The sequence below is a fragment of the Electrophorus electricus genome, chromosome 5 (assembly GCF_041902795.1).
Source record: "Electrophorus electricus isolate QZ-2024a chromosome 5, ASM4190279v1, whole genome shotgun sequence".
Classification (NCBI taxonomy): Eukaryota; Metazoa; Chordata; class Actinopteri; order Gymnotiformes; family Gymnotidae; genus Electrophorus; species Electrophorus electricus.
This window is the reverse complement of record NC_137501.1, coordinates 9,407,501-9,431,040: the sequence shown is the minus strand read 5'-3', so window position 1 is coordinate 9,431,040 and position 23,540 is coordinate 9,407,501. Positions and strand designations below refer to the sequence as shown.

Below are 23,540 nucleotides of genomic sequence, written 5' to 3'. Positions count from 1 at the left end.
TTTTCAGGCCTAGTGGAACAGGAAGTGACCCATCCATCTTCCCAGACATCTGATTCCAGGGGAATTACTTTTAAATATATTATTAGTTTTAAGATTTTGGGAGATCTAGGGGAACCCACTTAAAGTGAAAACCACAGATGAATATATAAATTAAATATATATTGGGTGGAATACATACCCTGCTGGTTAACTTTTGGATTTATGTCATTTCAATACATGTACTATGCTAAATATTTATATGCCACTGCTTGTTTGAAATAATTATGTAATTCCCTTATATTCATTCTCTCTCTCTCTCTCTCTCTCTCTCTCTCTCTCTTTCTCTCTCTCTGTCTCTCACACACACACACACACACACACACACACACACACACACACACACACACACACACAGAGGAACTTACACTTGTCTTCCTCTCGCCTTTTGTCAGAAGGACGTGCCATTTTGGTTTGTAGGTCTTGGAATAACCCAACCTTGATGCTCAATGTCAGTGTCAGGACTATAGTCACACCCTACATTCATGTGGCTGAATAACAGAGGTAAAGGTTTTAATTGTCTGTGCAAAGTTTCTTTACCACCAAACATTCAAAGCCTTTCCTGTTATTAAATGAAAACCGGATGTGTGGAATTCCAATGAGGGGCATCCAATTGATTGCAAAGTTATAATCTATTGTGAAGAAATCGAGGAGTGAACTTGACCCCTAAAGTGAAATTAAATATTCTATGTGAAACATGGTCTAGCTTACACTGTCATACCTCATGATCTAGTAATGTAAAGAATTCAGTGATACATAGTTCATGATTAATTCAGTACTTGCTGGTCTTAGTTAAGCTCTGCTTTACCTTAACAGCATGTAAGCTTCAGGAACGTCTAAACACATTAGTTGAGTATAACACTCAGGAGAACTCACATTTGCAACATCTGCTGTGGAAGAGATCTTTAAATCGAGTACCTCGAGTACTTTGAACCTCAAGTACAGCTTGGCTTGAAATACCATGCTTCAAGTCTCACGGAAAACAAGCATTGAGATTATTGTGTGTCCTGGCTCCTAGATGGTGGAATGAACTTCTGATAGCTGTCTGGACAGCAGAGTCCCTTGCAGACTGAAGCCCCATCTATTCATGGAATATTTAAATGACCACTGACCCTGCTCCTATGTTGACTAACTGAAACTAGTACTTATTATTTATTGCACTTATCATTGTCTAACATAGATCTTATGCATTTTGTACTTCTAGGCATCAAGCATTGATCTCTGTATTTCTACACTGTATTTCTTGTTCATTGGTATATTGGACTCTAACCTGCTGTACTGGCTAGGACGTATTCTATGAGTAAATCACAAAGCACTTTTGTAAGTCACTCTGGATAAGGCTATCTGTTAAATGCCATAAATGTAAATGTAGATATATTTTTTAAAAATGTCAGCGGAAATGATACAACTAACGGGTACTGGGTCATTCCTGTAGCACCGAAGTGGACCAGTCTGGTATCTGCAGGCAAGTAGATTTGAACTGGTTTTTATTTTTTATTTGGGAAATCAACAGCTCTTATTAGTTGAAACTGAAGCAAGGATTATCCATCATAATGCAAAGGGGGGTGGGGGCATTTTATGCAAACAAAACAGAATTTATAAGCGGTTTTACAAAAAATACATCACACAACCAGAATATCACACAGAAGCTGTGATCTCATTGTTGGGTTGAAGTTTCTGGATCAACAGCAAGACCGAGCAAAGTTGAGTGATATGCAAATTTATGTTGTATCAAAACATTTTGTATCAACATTTTATTAAGAATCACAACATGTTGCAAAACTGCAAACTGGTCGGTTTTATAAATAGCAAAACTAAGGCGAGTAACTAGGAAGACACTGTCTTTTATGTGCATTTCAATTTCATACCAGATAAATATGGCTTCTCTTTGAATCTACGATCCTCACATGATTTCTGTCTCCTGCCATCATCCTTCACACTGGACATGGGTTTCTATTTAGATGACTTTATGACAAGCTCTATTTTAAAAGGACTCGACACAACTAAAAGGAGTCGTGCTTTCAAGGGATGACACATCCTATATATATGAGGAGATGGTGAGCGCGATTAATTCCATATTGGAATTATTGGTCTAACAAAAGCAATATCTCATTGTATATTCTTTAATTGTTCACATGTATGACCAGAACCATTAGGTGAATCTAAACAATGAACTTTTTTTTTATTCTTTTCTTCATTTCAAAGTCCAAACAGACCACCATTGCATCGGTCCCAGCATCCAGATGTTGCACATGTTACAAGGAATGTGAAAAGATGCAGGACTAAAACAACTTTTATGTCGATGAAATTAGAAGCTGTCCATGCTTTAATTGCAGATGCAGTCAACAGCCTAGACTTTCATTCTGGTGATGTGGTCAAAGATGACAACGTGCATATAGAGGTCGGACTGGATGGGGCTTCTGGATGAGTTGTCACCAGGTGATGCCTTTGGAGTTAAGAAGGAATATCAGTCATGCTACATTAAAACAATTAATACAAAAATAGTTTCCATTTGAAATAGACCTTTTGTTTTCTAATGCAAAATGTTTCTAAATGAGAGTACAGACCAATAATTCTATCTCCATTGTACAGGTGATTTGGTAGGCTTCAGCTCATTGTCATATACTCTCTGGTTTTTATGTAAAATCTTTGAACCTTCCAAGTATCTGATTCAGAGAGACCTAAAGTATTTGTTTTCAAATAGTCTGGGGATGACCTCAAAGCTCCCCATAAGAAAAATCTATAAACTCTATAGTTGTGATCCCTTATTAAAAACGTGTCAAAAGATTTCAGGGTAATGGAATTTACTAACCTTTAAAGTTTTATCTCTCTACACTTTTATACTACTACTTGCTGATAAGCTTCTACACCAGTGATTTATTAAATCCCCCATTTTGCCCCCCTGAGTTCAACCAGGGCAAATGAGGATGCGGATGGGCTGGCTGTACCATAACCCTGATAAAGAGCAAACAAACAAGCAAGCTGGCTGACTCCTGATATATGACATCTGGGTGCTTCTGAGGCAAACCTCCACGCGCCAGAGATAACACGTGCATTTGCGACTTCTCGCAGCATGGTGGAAAAGAAGGAGGTGTTGCCGAGATGTCCCCAGCACGGGGTCAAGTTGAAAACAGGAAAAATGCAAACAAACAACCAAACCCCGTATTTAATGTACCACGATCTGGCCATTTTGACTGAAGGCACTGGCATGTATGGGCAATGAGGTCATGGCTCGTAGGGGCCCGCGTTGCTTCTGGCCGTTCGGGCGGTTTAAGCGTCCGGGTTCCTCGGCCTCCCCCTCATTTTTTTAAATAGCCGGCCTGGTCGGGGTGTGCTCGACCACAGGCAGAATTGGCCTCTGCCATCTCGCCCTCGGCGAGGCAGCCTGGGCGAGCTCACGTTCAAAGCGGTCCCGAGTCTGCAATGCCACCAGCTCACTAAAATAGCCTGTGAGACGGGGGGGACCGGGCCGGCGTGGGCAAGAGGAGGATGTGCTTGCCTAAGGACCCCTGCCCGAATGCAGCGCTGCCTGGGTGGCTGCCGCCATGCGTTCTGTGGTGTTTCATTTTAGAAGTGATCAGAGCAGAGTGGAGTCTGGGAAAGTGCTCGGGTTAGTGTCAGGTTATCAGGTGTTGCATCTGAGTAGTTATATCATTCACTATAAATGAACAAATGTTTTCAGACGCAAAGCAAGGCTAACTAAAATAAAATGGTCAGGTTGTCTACATCACATGTGATGTCTAACAATAAAGGAGTAGTATTAATCTTATTCTGTTCAAAGCTAAACAGAAAATACTGTTTGAAACATTTCACAACACCTTTTGACATTTTTATATTAGGCAATTACCAAGGTTTCCTAGAACTGCCAAGAAGCAAGTTCAATTTTCTTTTATCATTTAGTCAACTTTTGACAGCTTTATGTTAAAGCAAAAGAAAAAATGTGCTCTGCACACAGCGATAAGACACAAAGCTTTATTTAAACCATATTTATTTGGACTTTCATTCAAAAATTACCTTTAGCTTATTGAGCTCATAAAGTACTGCATGTTCAGTTCAACAAGGGGAGTGCACATATGCTATCCATAGCAAACATTCTTACCTTTGGGTCAACATTCACCATTTTTCGGTCTCTCCTATTCTGGAAGAGTAAACTGGTTGAGTTCTCTGCAATCACCTGGTAGTTTGCAGTGGTATTAGATACTGATACTTGTGTTTTCCAATTGTAGAAACTGAAAAAAAGACAATTGGAAGTATTGAAATAAATATCTGACCATTTGTAATAATGATCACCAATTAATACTTGGAGACAATACTGTCTTAAATATGCATATAATGTATATTAAGGAAGAAGGCAGTTGAAACGGATTTAGTTAAAAACTTTTAAGTTTAAAAATAAATTGCTAATCATAGAAAATGCCAAGAATAATGCAACAGGGCAAATGAGGATGCGGATTGGCTGGCTGTACCATAACCCTGATAAAGAGCAAACAAACAAGCAAGTAAGCTTGGTTTTAAAATAATACTAACAACTAATCAGTAATTGCATCAGTGTTCTAGCTAGCAAAATAAGTATGGGGTATATGGTATCTGTTTGAAACCACCTTTCCTGCTCTATTTACTGATATCGGGCATAAGTCTAAAAACTACACACTACATTTGCATGTGCACACTAGGGTCAAAGGTGAATAAAAAATATTAAAGGACTTAATATGTTGAAAAAGATGTGATGCTTTTAGTGTGCACAAAATGAATTTAGCTTTGGACTTCCTAAGGAGTTCTGAAGGGTGGGTAGAAAGCAGATAGCGAATTTCCATGGGGCTGGTTTAGACTTGAGCATATATGACTTAAGTGTACGAAGACACATTGTTAGACTGAAGTGTGTAGGCTTCTTCATATTGACTGGATAGTTTAAGGATACAGAAAGTGCAGCAGAAACAATGACAACACGAGTCTGGTTCTTAACAGAGGCCACAGTGAGCACAGTGTGTGATCCAATAACATCTGCTTGTGAAATAAATCCCAGCTACACCATAAAATGGAAGATATTAAAATATGATTGTTCCATTGTAATTTGGGGGATGGGGGCGTTGAAAACAAAAACGTGCAAAAAGCATTTCCATTTAAATCTAGAATAATTTTTTTCCCCAACACAAAAGTGTCAGTGCCAATTTCCAGTTTTTGTAAAGTGGATCAAACTTTTGCATAAATGCTACATTTAGTAACTGGATACAGAAACTTATGTGCAGGTATGTTTGAAAACACATCTCCAGTTTCAAAAGTTTACTTTTAAACACGAGCTTTTGACTCAATTTCAAACTTTGTGTTTCACATGAGCACCAGCTGCCGAAACACCCGCGGCAACCACGACAGTCCCCTGAAAATTCCACTGTCGGTAGCAATCACGCTACGACACAAACCGCAGCAGCCTATTTGAGGTGGCAGTGGGAACACATCTGATTTTTTACTGATGCGCACAATGAGAGCTAACAGAAGTCACAGTGGTGCTGTTGGGTCTGCGTGGTCCAGCACTGACAGGCTGGCCACTGTTCGTGGTTCTCATCACTAGCTAAAGCACTGGAAGACAGCTGCTTTGCAGAATCACAGCTCCAAATGTCACACTTTAAGGCGCTGAGGGTTGCACAAGTGGACCTCAGCTATTCCCAAGCAGTAGTTTGTGGTCCAAGAACAAAATTTGACCTCAGGGAGGAGGCTCTTTATAAATCTATGGGAGAGGCACACTGAGAGACCAGCAGCCTATTAAGCAAATCATTCTAGGTCATGATAACGCTCTGGAGCTCAGCTAATGCATGACACGTTTTGTAGTTCTGTTATGTTGCTTAACTGTCAAACATGTTATAAACAACAGATGTAAGATGTTAATGACCCAGACCTTTAAGGAATAAATTACCCCATGCATTTGTAAACTCAGATTCCGTGCTGGGTTGGCTGATATGTCAGACTTTGGTGGATTTGTTTCAGTAGCGGCCTCTGGTGAGGCATAAAGATGCAGGCATTTGCATGATGGCCATAAAAATATTCTCTAGATGCTAAAGCATTCAACTCCCCCACAAATCATGAATAAACACATTGACAAGACAGAGTTACAGGGTGCCTAAAACAGCTCAGTTTTACACATATGTGCAAGAATACAGCTTCCTTAACAAATACTATATCTTCCTTTATTATTCAATAAATGTTCATGATCTTTGAAGAAATAGAGTATGGCTGTTTGCTACTGGTATCCCCTCAAGGCTCTTTCTGGACTAGTTCCGCTTTGCACACCCAACATGAATAAATCAAAATGAGAGGGCTGGATTTGAGTCTGCCTTTAAACTATTCAGGAGGCCTCATCCCATCGTGGTAACATCTTGAAATATCCCCAATTTATCACCATGGCTTTGACAAGAGGAAAAAAAAGAGAAAGAGAGAGAGAGAGAGGGAGAGAGAGAGTGAGGGAGAGAGAGAGAGAGAGAGGGCGGAGACACATGGCGTATACTTTCCATCTTCCTCATCTCTTCTCTAGGTGACCAGAAACCATGGAGTCTCTGTCAGCACCAAAGCAAACAAAGTGTGCTTCAAATGAAAAGACGGGCAAATAGGAACTAAACAAAAAGCAATGGTCTGGATAAAACATCCTCGAAGGGTCCCAGCTTGCCATCCTGCTTCACAGGACAGACATTTCTTCCTCCACTTGGGTTTGCCAGTGCCTTTACAGTAAACATGGCAAACCTTCTCACCAGAGCCTAGAGGGAGTACAATGGCGCATGAAATCATAAGTTTAGCCCATGCTCCATTTGGAGTTTGGATCAAACACACCATGGCTGGGTAATGTCTTGAAAGGTCGACTGTGACTCTACCCACACTAAAAAGGAAAAGTCCTTTCTTTCCATATGGGTTTGAACATACATGAAAATTGAAATGATCTTACAAGGAGCTTAGAATGGAGATACATAGACACTTCCTCCTTTTCAGAACAAGGTTTGACAGCGCTTTCAGCATCTATTTATACTGAAATACCATATAGCAATTAACATTTTTGGGTTGACCACTTTTATGTGTTGGTGAACCACTTACTTTTGGGCTGAAGCAATGGGACAGATGTGAGATATTTTAACAGTGAACATGAAAAGATGGTTAGAATAGTGTTCCAGAAGCTTTACATTTTTAAGTCGGACTGGGCTGGAGGATCAGCCGGACGCTCGGGGCTTGCCGTCTCCTCGTTTCGCGACTAAAGGCGTACGTAAGTGATGCAACACATATGTGAGATTTGGACACATTCACTGGCACTTGCAGCCTCTCTTCATCCCTGAAGAGATGTCACCCAGCAACATGAAAATGCTTAACACGGAGCATGGAGATGGCACCACACCCACGCCGCCGCGCAAACGTGTGAAAAGCAGAATTCTGTGGAAACTCAGCTGTGAATACTAGACCTATGTCCTTACCATGAGACTTGCCAATACATGGGGGGGGGGGGGGGGGGGGGGGGTATGTCTCAGAATATTTGTGCTCCATGGTTACTATACTATATTAAAAGGTTTGGGAGAAAGTTCAGCTGTTCTCCAGATTTTTGATTTTTGATTTTTGAAAAAGGAGAAACATCCTACTAGACACGATATTTTCCTACTTTTCTGTGGTTTCCGAACTTTCAGTGGGATTAATTTAGTGATGTCAAATCACATGGTGCAAGGCTCTGTGTGTTTATTAAAATTTACCTAAAATGTACATAAAACACCTATTTTAAGAGGACTAATAAAATAACATTAGTTGTCTTTATTCCATATGGCACTTTTCCTTTGTGGGTTGGGCTTGTGTGCTGGGTGGATTTTTAGCACAAGTTACACACTTATCTACGCTGCGATTATGTTCAATTTTCCTGTATAAAATGAATCATATAGAATCAGGCTTCATAAAAACAAGCTTTATAAGCTCAAGCTATCTGTTAAATGTTTTAGACGTATTTAACACACCAAGCACTTTCTGTAATTGCTGCTAACTGATATCAACTTAAAATATACTGTGTATTTTGATATAAAACTATGAAAATAATGTGTAAAACTGTTTTTTTATGGCTGTCCATCCTGCAGCATGGCATTAGACCAGGTATCAGGCTGTTAGAAGTGCTGTCTCTTAGCACGTTGCATGGTTAAGAACTGCTGATGTTATTAACTCAAAGCTAATGGTGCCAGCCAGCTACTATAAATCAACAAAATACTGCACTAGCACAGCATATAAACTGTATAACCATAGTGATCTCATGCAAGTGTCAAAGAGACAACCTTCAGACCATTTTGTTACCAAACATAGGCCTAACCTGGCAAGTAATCTGGCATTTGAAAGGTATGCTATTTTTTTGCTTGCTTGAGTTCAATCAGTCAGTCAGTCATAAAATATCACCTCCACAGTTTTGCCCTAACCCCAGTCCACCTCACTTGATGCACCATTTGTCTTCAAAGGTCTTTGATCAGGTACGGAGTGGTGTGATAAATTTGGGTTGGAGGGAAAAAAAAACCTGCAAGAAGGTAAACACTCAGGTGGAGGTGGTTGCTTTTTCTGCTGTACAGATTCACTTGGTGAGACACTAAGTCTATGACAGGATTAACCCAGATTAAACCCAGACTCTGCCAGCTTTGTTTGTTCTCTCATTAGGCAGTTAATCAGTAGAGGTTTCTGATAAATGTGTTCTCCATGTGTGGCTCTTGGCCCACACGGAACACAATGATGCCTTTTTTCCTCCACCCCTCCACAACTCTACCAGGAAATTGTCATACAATTCCAAGATGTCACAGACTGTGAAGGATGCGGCCTTGTAACCTGGACCTTTATCCTTTATCTTTAAACCTGAAATCAGTTCTCCTCAAATGTAATAATAAATTTAATAAGAAATAAGAAATGTAATAATACATTAATGCAACTATTGCACTGCAGGGGTTCGTGGCATGGTTCTGTTCAGGACATCCAGTTTTTGTCTGCACGTGCATGGCTGTACACCCATGACAGACAAACATGGCCACACACACACACACACACACACACACACACACACACACACACACACACACACACACACACAAAAAAATAGACAAACACACTCAGCAGTATTTGTGCATGTCAATGAGTGTGGTAAAATTGGATATACTAAAAGAGGCCATGCATTTAAACATCTGTCTGGATAATCATTTTGGGGATAAACATAGGAGATGGCGGTAGGAAATGAACCACGAACTGTATATATTACACTATAGAGTTTTATAAAATGGATTTACTTTTTAGATGGTTCTACAACATGCAAGGGTTGCATTCAATTAAAAAAAAAGGCTGTCACATAGCTGAACCCGTCATGATGAGCCCCACACAGAAGGTCCCATTTCCAGTTTTCATATTAATTGATCAAAAAGAGAGAGAAAGAGAAAGAGGACGCACTGGTATGCTCTTAAGTGCTATCTGCTATCTTCTTCTGTGCCTTCAACAACATATGCTTGCCTGCACTGGTAATGGACTGAAAACGTCCTCAGATGGTGGTCATGCCCCCCCCTTATGGCAAGGGGAACAGAGTCCAACTGTGGTGTGGAGTTGTGCATCTGCATGGGAAGAACTCATCTGCTCTGTGTTAGGGGCAACCGCAAGCACGACCTGTTATTTTTCCCGGGAGAGGAAGAGAGAGAGAAAGAGAGTGAAAGAGAGAGCGAGAGAGAGGAGGAGAAGTTGGAAAAGGAGAGAGGCAGAGAGGAGGATGGGGGGAGAGAGAAGAGGGAGAGAGACAGAGAGAGGGCATGGAGGTTCTCATGCTTATGCTAAGATGCGCTGTTTAGAGCATGTGTGCATTCTAAAGTAGCTCAGGTGTAGATATCGTCCAGTATGTTCATAAGGCTTGAGACCACCTAATGCCAGAACACCAGCTTACATAAGAGAAATCCTAACAAAGCTCAGATTTCCTCTTCATTTTGCATCGCCTGTAACAATAGATACATTAATATAATACATGTAATATTTCCTAAGGTAAATTATTGAGGTAAATTAAAATCATTTTAATAAATAAATCATTTAAATTGGTAAAAAGCAGGCACTTGCATCCAATTTGCTCTCTGTCCCTTACTCACTCATTTGCTCTCTCTCTCTTTCTCTCTCTCTCTCTCTCTCTCTCTCTCTCTCTCTCTCTCTCTCTCACACACACACAGACACACACAATATACATTTCTTTCCAAGAGCACCAATTTTCATGGGATTTCAAACACATGTTTGAAATGTATCAGTTTTGCCACTGGGTACATATGGAATGTGTGAAGGTTCAAATGAATCCTTGCCAGGATATAAAAACATTTGCTTTCTCACAGAACCTTTGCACTGGATTAGCAGATATAGTATTAAGAGATTTAGTTTAAAATATGAAAAAGTATTAGTAGATTTAGTTTAAAATTCCAATCCTTTATTCCTGTTACTGTATCTGGGCCATTGTTGTGTGCTTCCACAAACTGGAGTAGTTATACTGTAAGTATTCTCAAATGTGAATATAGAAATGAAACAGCTTAGCCTTAACCTCAAGCTATGGCTTACAGTAGCTACTGGCCAACTTCTTGGGCATGTAACAATATTAAGGGCTTACCTTAAGTCAGTGGGTTTTGGTAAAAACCTTTTCTTTCCGCTGAAATACGGTTCGAAGTCTTCGGATCTGAGTCTGTGGGAGTAGTCTATATACCCAGATATTTCCTGTCCAAGAGAATTTTGGTCCCTTATGAAAATGATGGACTGCAAGAAAAACAGGAGAGCATGCTGTATAAATAATCTGGAGCAGAATATGCTATCTTGAGAAATGACAAAGAAGAGATATAAAGCATTAGGCTTTCAGAGATGTACAAATACACCCACAGTGAAACTGTATGACACAAGGCATTCAGTTAATCAGACTGGGGAAGAAGGTTGAAAGAATGACTGTCCATATGTAAGGGTTTGAACTGAGAGCGACATCGGAATTATGGAAAGCTCCGGGAGGAACTTGCTAGATATACATCAGTAATGTAGTGTTGTAGTCATTGTAAGTGCATAAGTGGTTTAATGACATCTAGACGCAGCTATCATACATGCGTTATGCAAATCAGCCCATCAAATCCCATTTTTGTTCTGTTATGTGCTGTGAGCATTTTGATCAATCATAGATGTTCATCATGTTCACCTCTGTGGGTGCTTTGGTGAATCACGCATTCGCATGCATCTATGTAAATAACTTTAGTAAAATGAATGAAGAACAACCTTATAGCAAGAGGCCTCCGATACGTTATACTGCAAGGCACACTGTAACTACCATATGTAGTAATATAGTCACAGTATAGTAATATTGTCCATAATATGCAGGCCTACAAGGTACTGCTTGAAAGAAATTAACCAAATGTCAGAACAGAATCAGTACAAATGGCCACTAACTCACTTTCAAATGTTATTTAAGACAGAAAATAGGTAAAGAGTATAAAAACAGGCTTTGGCTTGGGAGATTTAAATTTAAAGGGAGAAAAGAAATCACTGATCAAATGACAGCAATGCATGAAATAGCCATTTTGAGACAATCTGATCCCAAAGATAACACCATTACAACAGAGGGCTATTCAAGGTAGAATACACATTCAGTTGTTTAGAGAACATCCAGTGGTTATTTTGTCTGGATGACAATGATGAAAGAATAGCTTATGACAACATCTGCTGTGAAGAGGAGCTTTGTTTTGGCTTGTCTGTTTACTTCAGAGTAAGAGAGTCACACATCTACTACGAAACCCAGTGCTTCATTTCATCCCCCCCCCCCCCCACTACATTCACCGATATCTCATTTGTATTTCTGTCAGAACCCTGGCCGTATGTGGGTTCCCTTACATGTGCGGGATAAAAGTGAAGATAACTAGCGCTGCAGACTTAAAAAGGAAGGGTGTTCCTCTTTATACACTTTAAACAGACGCTATCAGGTTCGCAGCTGGCCAGTGGCCGAGCTGTCCACCTTATCTGCGGCCTCTGTGCTCTGTGCTCCCCTCCCCGAGTCCCCACCCCCACCCCGCTGCCGTCAGGATTGAAAAGCAATCATCACGCAGGGGCTAAGAAATACAGTGGGAAGAGCAAAGGCGCACAGATCGTCTTTCGATTGCAGGGAGGGAATCAAAAGCGCTTCAGCCCACAGCCACGCCATGGTGGAAAGCTTACCTTCGCCCTCGTAACTCATGAGTCAAAGCAGTAAAAAAGCGCGGCTCAGTGGGACCGCCTGGCTCCATCAAGGCATTTTGGAGAGCAGGTGTTTTCCCAGCAGAAGGCTTTGACAGTGTCTTTCTCTTAGGTACTGTAAAGCTAAGAGCAGGACTATTTTTCAGGTGTAAATTACTTCAAGGATTCCTGCACCTCTTATTTAAGTGATCGTGATGAGCATGCTGAAATAAAAACAAATTGTGTAATACGGGGAAGGTAAAAGCATAAACAAGGTCTACAAATCAAGTCATGATTTCTGTATCTACAGATGTGGCCAGTGTAACATTTGTTTTTTCAGTGCAAATGCCATTGGCATGTGTATTCTGAGGTCAGTCATATGATCTCATAGGTGTTTTCTGTACAAACTAAGAAAAATGGTGCTGGGTACGAGAGAAGCTCTTGTTTTGTTCTCTCTTTTTTTTAGGTAGATCTCCCAATAGACAGGTGTTACTGAGGAGAGCACACTGTAGGCGTATATTTTATACATGAACTGTAATGTTTAACAGGACACCGATGCGAAATACGTCAACACAAGGTTAGAGCTGACTGCTATGCGTCCTGGTCTGTCTTGGTGTAAGCACGTTTGCTAAATCAAAGCATGTTGCAACATGAATCCAGGAAGGGAGTCAATCCCCCTAAAAAAGCACAGAAGCGTGCTGATCATTGTTACCATTTAAAGTTATTGCACTGCTAACTTTTAAAGGTGTTGTCAGTTTTTTTTTTTTATAACACCTGCAGCATTAACTCACAGTGGGAAAAGAGGGCCCAATGGAGCTGTCTGAGTTATTTGCAGATTTGCTCTTAGAAAGCTCAAAGTAGAGATGGTGACTCGAGTCAGTGACTCAAACTCACGACTTGATTTGACTTTTGCTTAATCGGCTCGCAAATTGTACTGGACTTTTGTTAATCCAACTTGTGACTCAATTTGTGATTTAAGACTCATGAAACAGGAGTATGGGAAACAACTTGGATCTAACTGATCGTCTGAATAAAACTTTATCTGTTCTGTCTAATCTCACGTGAAACCAAATAAACACTCTCAAACATCCACCCCTCAGAAGCTAAAAGCCAAGCAAAGGAAGACTTCCAAACAGCTTTTATCAGGGGCGTTTGTCTGATGGGATTTTTCCATTGACGCATTTTTATCTCCGAGGCGAGGTTCAGGATGGGCAGTGGCCTCTTTCACAAGAACATTCAGGCTTTCTGGTAGCTGCCACACACCCCCGCCCCACCTCCAACATCTCCACCACCACCAAACACCACCTCACCCTGGAAACAATCCACCACTGTCAGGGAGGCTTGCGCAGGTGTCTGAGGGTGTCAGATGGCCTCTGCTTATTATTGGTGGGTTGTGCTTCAGGAGGAATCCTGGGCCATCACTAACAACTGTGTAAATTTGTTGGGGTAATGAAAACATGGCCTGGGTGACAGGAGCGTTTGAGCTCCTGGTCCTGTTTTTGGCCGGCTTGCTCCTGTCGCTCTATAGGAGTTCCGTATTGGTGGTGGTGGTTTGGGGGGTTGCTTATTTGACTTGGAAGTGACTTCGCACAGTGGGCCTTGTATAAGAGATGCAGTGGTGAAAGCCAGATGTGCAGAGGTGTGCTGCTTCTGTCAGGAAAGGGATCTACCAAAATTACAATGGCTTGGGATGGCTAGGATAGAGCCCTGTCTACAACTGTGTGCATGCAGCACAATGGCGGAATTTGGATTACATGGATTGGATTGCGACTTGGATTAAAAACAACATATTAAAGCAAAGATTGGTTACTAGCTGGGCAGCCCAATGGAGGATGGGTTCCTTCTTGAGTCTTGGTCCTCCCAAGGTTTCTTCCTTAAACCTACCAAGGGAATTTTTCCTCACCACTGTCGAGGAAAACACAATTCTTACAGACTCCAAAAATGAACTGCCAAATCAATATTGGTGCCTTCATTTTTATCATGCATGGTATTGAAAAAAAATGAAAAGAACAAAAAAAAAAACAAGGTCAATTTGTCAGAAATTCTCCTGGATAGCTTGAGATGCACACTCGTCCCTGCCATCGTAAAGCAGAACACACCCACCCATGTACAATTTCCAAACTGGGCCTCTATAGTACTCTGGTACACAGACTGCCTGTGTTATGCAAAAATTAAAAATTAAAAATTGCAGTAAGGAAATATGTTAATCGTTTTATGCAATAGCTACACAGCTTAATTCTGAGGACTCCTGATTAAATAAATGTGATTCATTTTAGTGAAGAAGAGGACTTTTCATTCCTTTTACTGTACTTTCCCTTTAAGATCTTTACATCTTATGAGAGACTTGCTTCAGCATGAGGTAGTACGTCTGAGTTGCTCCTTTTAATACTCTGAATCTGTATGTGTTTTAACACTGCAGAATCTGCATCAGATAAATGTGGTTAACAGAGAGCCATTGTGAATCACTGTAGCTTTTATTAGATTTACAGGTGCAGAGTTTCTTCACTTGCGCTGTGATTTTAGCTCTTTAATTGGTCGGTAGATCGTTGCCAGTATCCTCTCGTATTTTACGGCCATTATCGGAATCTGCACTGAATACAATGAATCTTCCAGGGCCACTATGGCAGACGAATCGAATCTGTCAGCTAAGTGTTTTACATCTTATTTTAATAGCTTTGACAGACTGCATGTGTGCAGTGTGGATGAAAATAATCAAAAGATGCTGCTTCCTTTCACTTATAATCACAGGGTGTGTCTCAAGGCAGATGACTTGGCATGAGGGGAAAACATTGGAAAGAGTACAACTCGGACATACCCATAGAGTGCTTGCTAGGCTGGGTGGTTAGCTGTTTAAATCTGTATACATTGAGTGCATCTTAACATTGTGTGAGCAAATAGCCTGAAAACACATTTGCTAAAAGACACTGAGGGTAAAAGGAATGACCTGTAATCGATAGACTCCGAATTCGACGCAGGTGGCAAAAGTGTGGTTCGTCGGAAATAGTTCTATTCGGAGCCTGGCTGTTTGAGCAGGAGAACAAACAAAGGGCAAAGGGCAGGTGTCCCCTGATCCACTGACCAAATGTCCAGCAGTGAGGTCTGAGATGGGACTGAGCAGCTGAGGCCGTACCCCAGCCGGCAGGAGCTGGTTGATCAGTCTGGCCTTCAGCTCAGGACCAAGATTGCGTCCGTTTCTGTTTTGTACAGAAGTCGCCAGCAGAGCCCAAACCACAAAATAAGTGGTTTTGAAAGCCCACGTACATCAAATTAAAAGGCACCCAGAATCCGAAATGATACGCTATTTTCTTTCTCTCTTTTTTTGATCCCGAATGTTTAAAAAGATCCCCATACCTTCATTTTCCTTAGACTGCTTCTGCAACAGTTCTGGGTAATGTCTCTGCCTTACAACACAATCAGGAAAACACAAAGACAGTCCCATAAAAAACCTGTACATGGCTTACAGATCTTAAAACCACAGTACGCTGGGATAAATGGAGTAGCGCTACAGTCTGCCATGTGCAAATAACGTAAAGAAACAAAGTCACTGGAGATCTGCTGTGCTATAAAAAGGCCATCTCAACGTGTTATTACATGTAAGTTGTACCCAGTGCCTGGATCTCCCCAAAAACAACACCAAAACAACAACAAAAAGCATGAGGAGGAAACGACATGGCCTGTTTAATTGGTGCGCTGCTGCTCGGTGACTACAAACAACGATAGATACTCATCCTTCTGGCCACTGTCCCTGAGCAATAAGTGGAGGGTGTTGTGGGGACCCATGTGGTGGGTGTCCTGTGGGATGTACACACCACTAGGCCATCTGCTGTTTTTTCAGCCTGTGGAGAAGGGGAGCAGAGGAGGGGGAGAAGACGGTGGAGGGGGTGTTGGGGGGGCCTCTTGAGTCACGTTGGGAATGGTTCGGTCATTCCCTCATTATTCCCTATATAAAAAACGATTTAGTTCACTGTATAGGGAATTAACTGCTGTAGTTTTGGACACTGCATTGCATGACATGTCAGCAGCCTAACAACAGTCGATGATTTATGGACACAGCTAAGCTTTTGACAAAGAGAAGGTTTTTGTGAACTAATAACTTACAATATAGGACAACTTAAGGATTAGTGAGTAAAACACATTAGTTAGACAGCTAGAAATATATCATATAAATGGACAAAAATGTCAAAATGCCTTATGTCACCTTATGTCGGTTTACATTGACTAGCAATTTTCTATTTGCATTTGTAAATATAATTACCATATTGCAGTATTTGTAGATCTCTGACAGATATCGTTACAATTCCTCTTGGATAAGACACCTTTGCATTGCACTAATTCCCTAGAAAATGAAGTGCATACCGTCCATACACTACAATTTGCAATGTGTATTAGATACTATATATAGATAGTCAAATTTACCGCTGAGATTTAGAACATCACTACAAAATGGCTGACAACTTATATAGTGCCCTACTTCTGTTATAGGGAATGATTTCGCTCATTTGGTCTTGAGTTAGTCACTGGGGCATGACAAGCAGAAATGCTCTTGTTATTGAAATGCATGTACTGCTCCTGTGCCAACGTTCCTCACAGTCACAGGAAACAACTAATAGTACCTGGATTCTGAGGAGTTGCTGGGCGAGACATTGCCAAAAAAAAGCAGGTACTGGAACAATAAGTGTTTAAAGATTTTAAAGATGTGTCAGTTACATACTAAAATCTTTCTACGGCCATGTGGTTTGCCAGCATTAACTCAGGAACAAACCTGAACGTTTGGCCCAATGTATATTGATTTCCTAAACTTACAGATAGATAAATAATTTATATTAGCCCAACAATTTTTCCATTTTTCATTCTTTTAATTTCAAATTTAGATGACAAATCAGAAACTCCAGCAGTGACTTCAATCCCATCACATGACACCCATAACATGGATTGAAATAAAACTAAATAAATAAGAGGAGAACGGAGTTAAATGACTCACAGGGGATAATGGCATTACCGTGGTCATGTGATGGGCTACTACTACTGCAGGCCCGCGCTGATGAAACTTCAGGGAGTGCAAATGGTGTGTGATATTAAATATAAATACAATAAACATCATTTAGTTATCATCATTGACTTTCTTCAATCCTCTATTCTAGGACTTCTGGAGATAAAAAACTTGTCAGTTGCTGGTCATTAAGCTTCTTGCGTGAGAGGAAGGGACACTTCATTAAACTTATGGGGGATTCTGTTGTTTGTCTATTATTAATTGTTTCTAGGCTTGAGTACTTGGGATATCTACAGATAATGTTCAACTGGGACAGTGATAGTTCAGTGGTACCACTGCCAAGTTGCCACTGTTGGTCCCCTGAGCAAGAACCTTAACCCTCAATTGCTCAAGTTGTGTTCAGTCATAATTGTAAGTTTCTTTAAATAAAAGCATCAGCTAAATGCTGTAAAAATGTAAAACATTACACGACTCACAGATATAAAAAACATTTGTAAAAAAAAAGTATCCACCTGTCTAATCTAAATATATCTAATATAATATCATGCTCTGCGAGCACTCCTTCAGAGCGTGTTTTCAGTGCGGTTGGCAATAAAGTCGCTCCATTGAAATTACATTTTTTTTATTCCATCATTCCATGTATGTCAAGTTCTAGGAGCAGCACTGTTGATTCTTGTAGAAGGTAGGTCAAGATACAGGATGTCTATGTGCAGCCAATGAATATCTAGACAGATTATCAAGGTGTTATTGCAGCGAGCCAGATTTTCTGAGTCCATTATATGATGGGAAATATTGAATTATCATTAAGCAGATGTAGGGCAGGTCCATGGGGAAGTGTGTCTGTTATAGAAGAAATAGACTGGACCAGCTCTTCCAAAAGGTCTATACTTCAGGGCAGTCTCACACAGTGTGTGTAAAGGTCTCTAGTGTCCTAGACTGACAGACAGGACAGTTAAGATAAGAGATTAATCCTATTAGATGTTTCACTGTGGGTGTCAGGTATGCTCTGTGGTAGATTGTTGTGTGAATGAATTGATGATTAGGCTATAAACACATTATTCCATGTCAGTGTGTGGTCTACCATTTGCCCTCTCTGTGCCATAAGTCTATCCCATTCATTTTGGGCAGTTATAGCTATAGGTAAATCTCACATAAATTTACTATATAGGTAGGTCACTACTCTTTTCGGAGCCACTGTGGTACAGCTAATTATATGGAAATGTTGCAGCTCTGGCCCCCATGGAGTGGTTTATGATTTCAGTGCACATCGTAGCCTAAGATAAAAAAAAGAGTGTTCAGATATGTTCAGATAGAGTGAGACTAGGTCTTCAAAAGAACACAAAGAATTATTGCAATTGATAAACTAATGGGCCTTTTTCTGACCATGAATTTTTGGAGAAAGGGTTTATTGCCTGTTAGCAAATTTATATCAAGCCATATAGGTAAGGTCTTATGCCATTTCATTTTTATCCCTCCAAAACTTTTTTTGCTGCTTTAAAGGTTTATAGCATGAACTTTATTAAACATTTTTAGCAGAAATACCTGAAAATATGTTGTCTAATCTAATTAGTGTTTCTCTCTCCTGTTCTATCTTCTGTCATGGTAGATTAAAATTTTAATCTAACCAGTGTCTACACAGATTGAAGGACCAATAATGAATATTATTTGGGCAGGTCCAGCTGCCTCGGATTTGTCTTGATGCAATGTGTGCCATTTCATACATAGAGATTTTCCATTCCAAAATTGTTGGTAAGTATTTGGTAAGGTCTACCTTACACTAAAATCAGACTATAGGGAATTCAACTAATGAAATTATACATGGCAACATACTCATTTAGCTGATGCTTTTATCCAAAGCAACTTACAATTATGACCAAGTACAACTTGAACATTAAGGGCCTTGCTCAGGGGACCAAGAGTGGCAGGTCTTGAGCTAGCAACCTTTTGATTACTAGTCAAGTACCTTAACCACTGAGCTACCACTGCCCACTACTCACCTACTGACACATGAGATGGAACTGAGGCAGGAAGTATTATCCACCTATTAATGTTCTGTCCTACCTCATCTTTTTTTGAGCTGATCAACTTTAGAGAACTTTAGAGCAAATTAATTTTAAACCCGGAAACAGAACTAAAATTATTTAAAATTTCAGTCTTAGCAGGAAAAGATTTTTGCATGCCCAACAGGAACGCCAAAGTGACATCAGAACACACTAAAATGAAATGGCTAATTGATTCTAAGAACAATTGTGCCACCTGTAGATGGCTTGAAGATAACGGACAACCTTGTCTCATCCTATTAAATGTTCTAAATATGTCTGAGTAGGAACCTCCAATGCATAATCGTGCTATTTACACCTCAAGATTTTTAAATATAAACTCTACACCTTTAACTAATTTATGTTGAAAAGCCTGAGGAAAGAGGAGAAAAACACAATACAGCTGACATTTTACATCCTACATGTGGACTCTTTTGAATCTAACCCAAAATGTCAACTGAAAACATGCAAACCCTCATGGGTTTTTTTTTGGGGTTTTTTTTTTTGAGGCACTTGTCCAAAAAAGTCAGTATGATGTGAAGGCCAGTGTTGAATTTTACAGTGGGTGAGACCAATTTTAATGCTAAGCTATGAAATCTGCAAAGCTGCAAGACATCAGGGTGATTTCAGCTGGGAGAAAGAAAAAGGAATGTTTTGGAATACACTAATTGTTCAATTATATCAAGAATTGCAGTTTCAGAAAATTAAGTAGTGGAGTTTGGCACCGGTGGCAAAAACGGAAATCAGTCGAGCAAAAGTTCTGTTTGAAATTTACTCCACCAACGTGACCCAATCAAGGCATGGCTTCTCCCTCCAACACTGCTACCACAACCATTTCCCACATACTTCTGGCTTCCAAATCACCTATGGGAGAGAAAATGGAAGATTATCTTGAGCATGTGCAGAGTAGCACAGCCTTTGGGAGACAAATGGACATCCATATTTGCGAATCTGCTAGAGACCTTTCCAAAAAATGATACACATGGATTATAGGCTCATCCATTTTGCCAGACACCTTGTTTTCCCCCATGTCATAGCATTTTATGTTCTTTACTCATTGTGCACTCCTGCACAAGCCTGGGAAGTCATATCAAGTGCTGTTTGGAGGAAACAGGAGATTGCCAGACATATATACCTAAAATACAACAGTCATAAGATGTGTATTCATGTCTGTAGGTTCACTACCATATATGTACGTGTCTTGTTCTTCCTCTGTGCTTTACATTTCAGTTCACAAAGGGTCAAAAGTTTGTGAAAGCTCCACAGACCACAATGTTTAACGTTACACATCCTATTATAACGGGGCATTGCAACTTTTCCGGAATCAAGCAGGCTTTCCAGTGAGAACCTGGTTTCTTTTTGCAAGCTAATGAAGAATTCTCTTTGGCTAGAGAAGCAAAATGGCATTGTTAGCAAACCCTGTCTTTATTAGAAAAGCTCACCACCTGCACAAGTGTGTAAAGCAAACAAAGTTGAGGTTAACCAGGGCTGACAAAAAACATGCAAAACTGCTCCATGCCAAACTCTGAGAAAAAAAAATACAGTGGTATTAAAACAGAAAAAAAAAAAGATCACGACAGCTTGTGAGTTATAATTCATACACCTTGGTGTGAGAAGCTGAAGGATAGGAGGAATCAGTATGAATAATTTAAACCACGTATACACCAAGTGTATATGGACTCAAAACATCCTTTAAAAAAAACAAACAAACTCAGGAGGGAATCACCGATGTGGACTTGACACAGAAACGTTAGTGCGCTGTATCCTCCTCTGACTGAACCGAGCTGGGAGTTCAACCGTAAAGAACGCTTTCTTTGTTCTTGCAGTTGCTCACTTAAGAAATTGTTTCTTTTTAGAGCAGATAGATCAGAGATGAGTGCAGTCTTCTTCTCTCGTCTGGGAGATTAGTCGTGCACTGCAAGCCTACACAAAGCATATCCTCGCCTGTGCAGGTGTGGTGGACTGACGGCAGCACCGGGGTTTGCCAGGCCAGCCCTTCATCGAGACCGGCAGGCTTGCATGGGCCACTGTGTGCTTCACACAACTAACGCAGCTTTATTTGGTGCTGCTCGCCACGACCTTGCGTGGGATGGCACGGGCCCATGGGATTGAGTGCTCGCAGTGGTCGGGGTCTAAGCATGCTGAAACACATGCATTTTGGTAAGACAAGATTGCAGCATTGAGGAAGTTGTGACCGATGCTTGGGCGGAAAAAAAAAAGAAGCTGATCTTTTAATCTTGGACATTCTTACTGATTTTAGCTCCCATGGCAGTTAAATCAGTGTTGGTAGGAAAATCCAATGCAAGCCATCCCTAGGCATCTGTGAATGCTGTGCAGAGACAAGTGAGTCACTTGCTATGAACACACAACATCCTATGGTCACAACTAGCCGCAACATCCATCCTGAATGGATGAGGAACGTTTATGTGAAAATCAAGCTTCTCAAATTCCTTGGTTGGACATAAAAGGTGGCTACATGCAACTTTATTATGGAGTGCACTCCCTTCCTGTTTTTAATGGCATGTTTTAAATTGAGTGTGGGGCAAACAAATGTGGTACACAGTTATTCATCGGGAATAATCATTTTTAAAAAAAAGGCTACAGAACAGTGCGCCTCTATCTAAAGAAGTGCAGCTTGGGTTTTTCTGCAGCTGGACTGCGCAGAGGGAGACTCCCTTTGACATTCCTTTCATTATTCTCAACCAGAGAGTGAGAAAGAAGAGAGAGAGGCAGATAAAGAGAGAAAGAGAAAAGAGGAGGTGCAACCAAAAGCAGCTCTCTAACCAGTGACAATAAGCAGAGATTTATAATTTATATCAGCCAGGCCATAAGAGATGTACACACACACACACACACACACACACACAATATATATATATATATATATATATATATATATATATATATATATATATATATATATATATAAATAAACTATACACACAGTACTGTGCAAAGGTTTTGGCAGGTATGAAAAAAATGCTGTAAACAAAGAATCCTTTCAAAAATGGAAGTGTTAATAGTTCATTTTCATCAGTTAACAAAATGCAGTGAACAAAAAGAAGAGAAATCTAGATCAAATCAATATTTGGTGTGACCACCCTTTGCCTTCAAAACAACATCAATTCTTCTAGGTGCACTTGCACACAGTTTTTGCAGGAACTCGGCTGGTAGGTTGTTCCGAACAGGAGAACAGGAGAACTAACCACAGATCTTCTGCGGATCTAGGTTTCCTCAAATCCTTCTGTCTCTTCGTGTAATCCCAGACAGACTGGATGGTGTTGATATCAGGGCTCTGTGGGGGCCATACCATCATTTCAAAGACTTCTTGTTCTTCTTTTTGCTGAAGATAGTTGTTATTGACATTGGCTGTATGTTTGGGGTCATTGTCCTGCTGCAGAATAAATTTGGGCCAACGATGCGCCTCCCTGATGGAATTGCATGATGGATAAGTATCTGCCTGTATTTCTCAGCATTGAGGACACCATTAATCCTGACCAAATCTCCAACTCCATTTGCAGAAATGCAGCCCCAAACTTGCAAAGAACCTCCATGCTTCACTGTTGCCTTCAGACACTCATTATTGTACCGTTCTCCAGCTCTTTGGCGAACAAACTGCCTTCTGCTACAGCCAAATATTTCAAATTTTGCCTCATCAGTCCAGAGCACCTGCTGCCATTTTTCTGCACCCCAGATCCTATGTTTTCGTGCATAGTTGACTCGCTTCACCTTGTTTCCATGTCAGCGGTACGGCTTTTTGGCTGCAACTCTTCCATGAAGACCACTTCTGGCCAGTCTTCTCCAGACAGTAGATGGGGGTCCCACTGGTTTCTACCAGTTCTGAGCTGATGGTACTGCTGGACATCTGATTTCAAAGGGAAATAAGATTGATGTGTTTTTCATCAGCTGCATTAAGTTTCCTTGGCCGACCACTGCGTCTACCATCCTCAATGTTGCCTGTTTCTTTGTGCTTCTTCAAAAGAGCTTGAACAGCACATCTTTGAAATCTTTGAAGTCTGCTTTGAAATCTTTGTCTGGGGGAGCCCTTGCTGATGCAATATAACTACCTTGTGTCTTGTTGCTGTGCTGAGTCTTGACACAGTGTATGACCTGTGACATGAAACTGTCTTCCACAACCTCACCTTGGTAGCAGAGTTTGGCTGTTCTTCACCCAGTTTTAAGCCTCCTACACAGCTGTTTATGTTTCAGTTAATCACAGTTTCGACCTATTTGTGAAACTGATGATCATTAGCACCTGTTTGGTATAATTGGTTGATCATACACCTATAATCCTACAA

General features: G+C 40.6%; 1 protein-coding gene across 1 annotated transcript in view; it reads right to left on the bottom strand.

The window, feature by feature from the left end:
* Nucleotides 1-1,506: 1,506 nt before the first annotated feature.
* The window catches only part of cfap299 (cilia and flagella associated protein 299), a 54,399-nt gene continuing 32,365 nt past the window's right edge, over nt 1,507-23,540 (bottom strand). The window contains exons 4-6 of the mRNA XM_027028634.3: nt 10,640-10,782; nt 4,136-4,265; nt 1,507-2,482 (exon numbers count right to left, since the gene is read on the bottom strand). Of these exons, the coding sequence (XP_026884435.1) occupies nt 2,387-2,482; nt 4,136-4,265; nt 10,640-10,782 (369 nt within the window). The 3' untranslated portion in view covers nt 1,507-2,386. The remainder of the gene's footprint in view (nt 2,483-4,135; nt 4,266-10,639; nt 10,783-23,540) is intronic.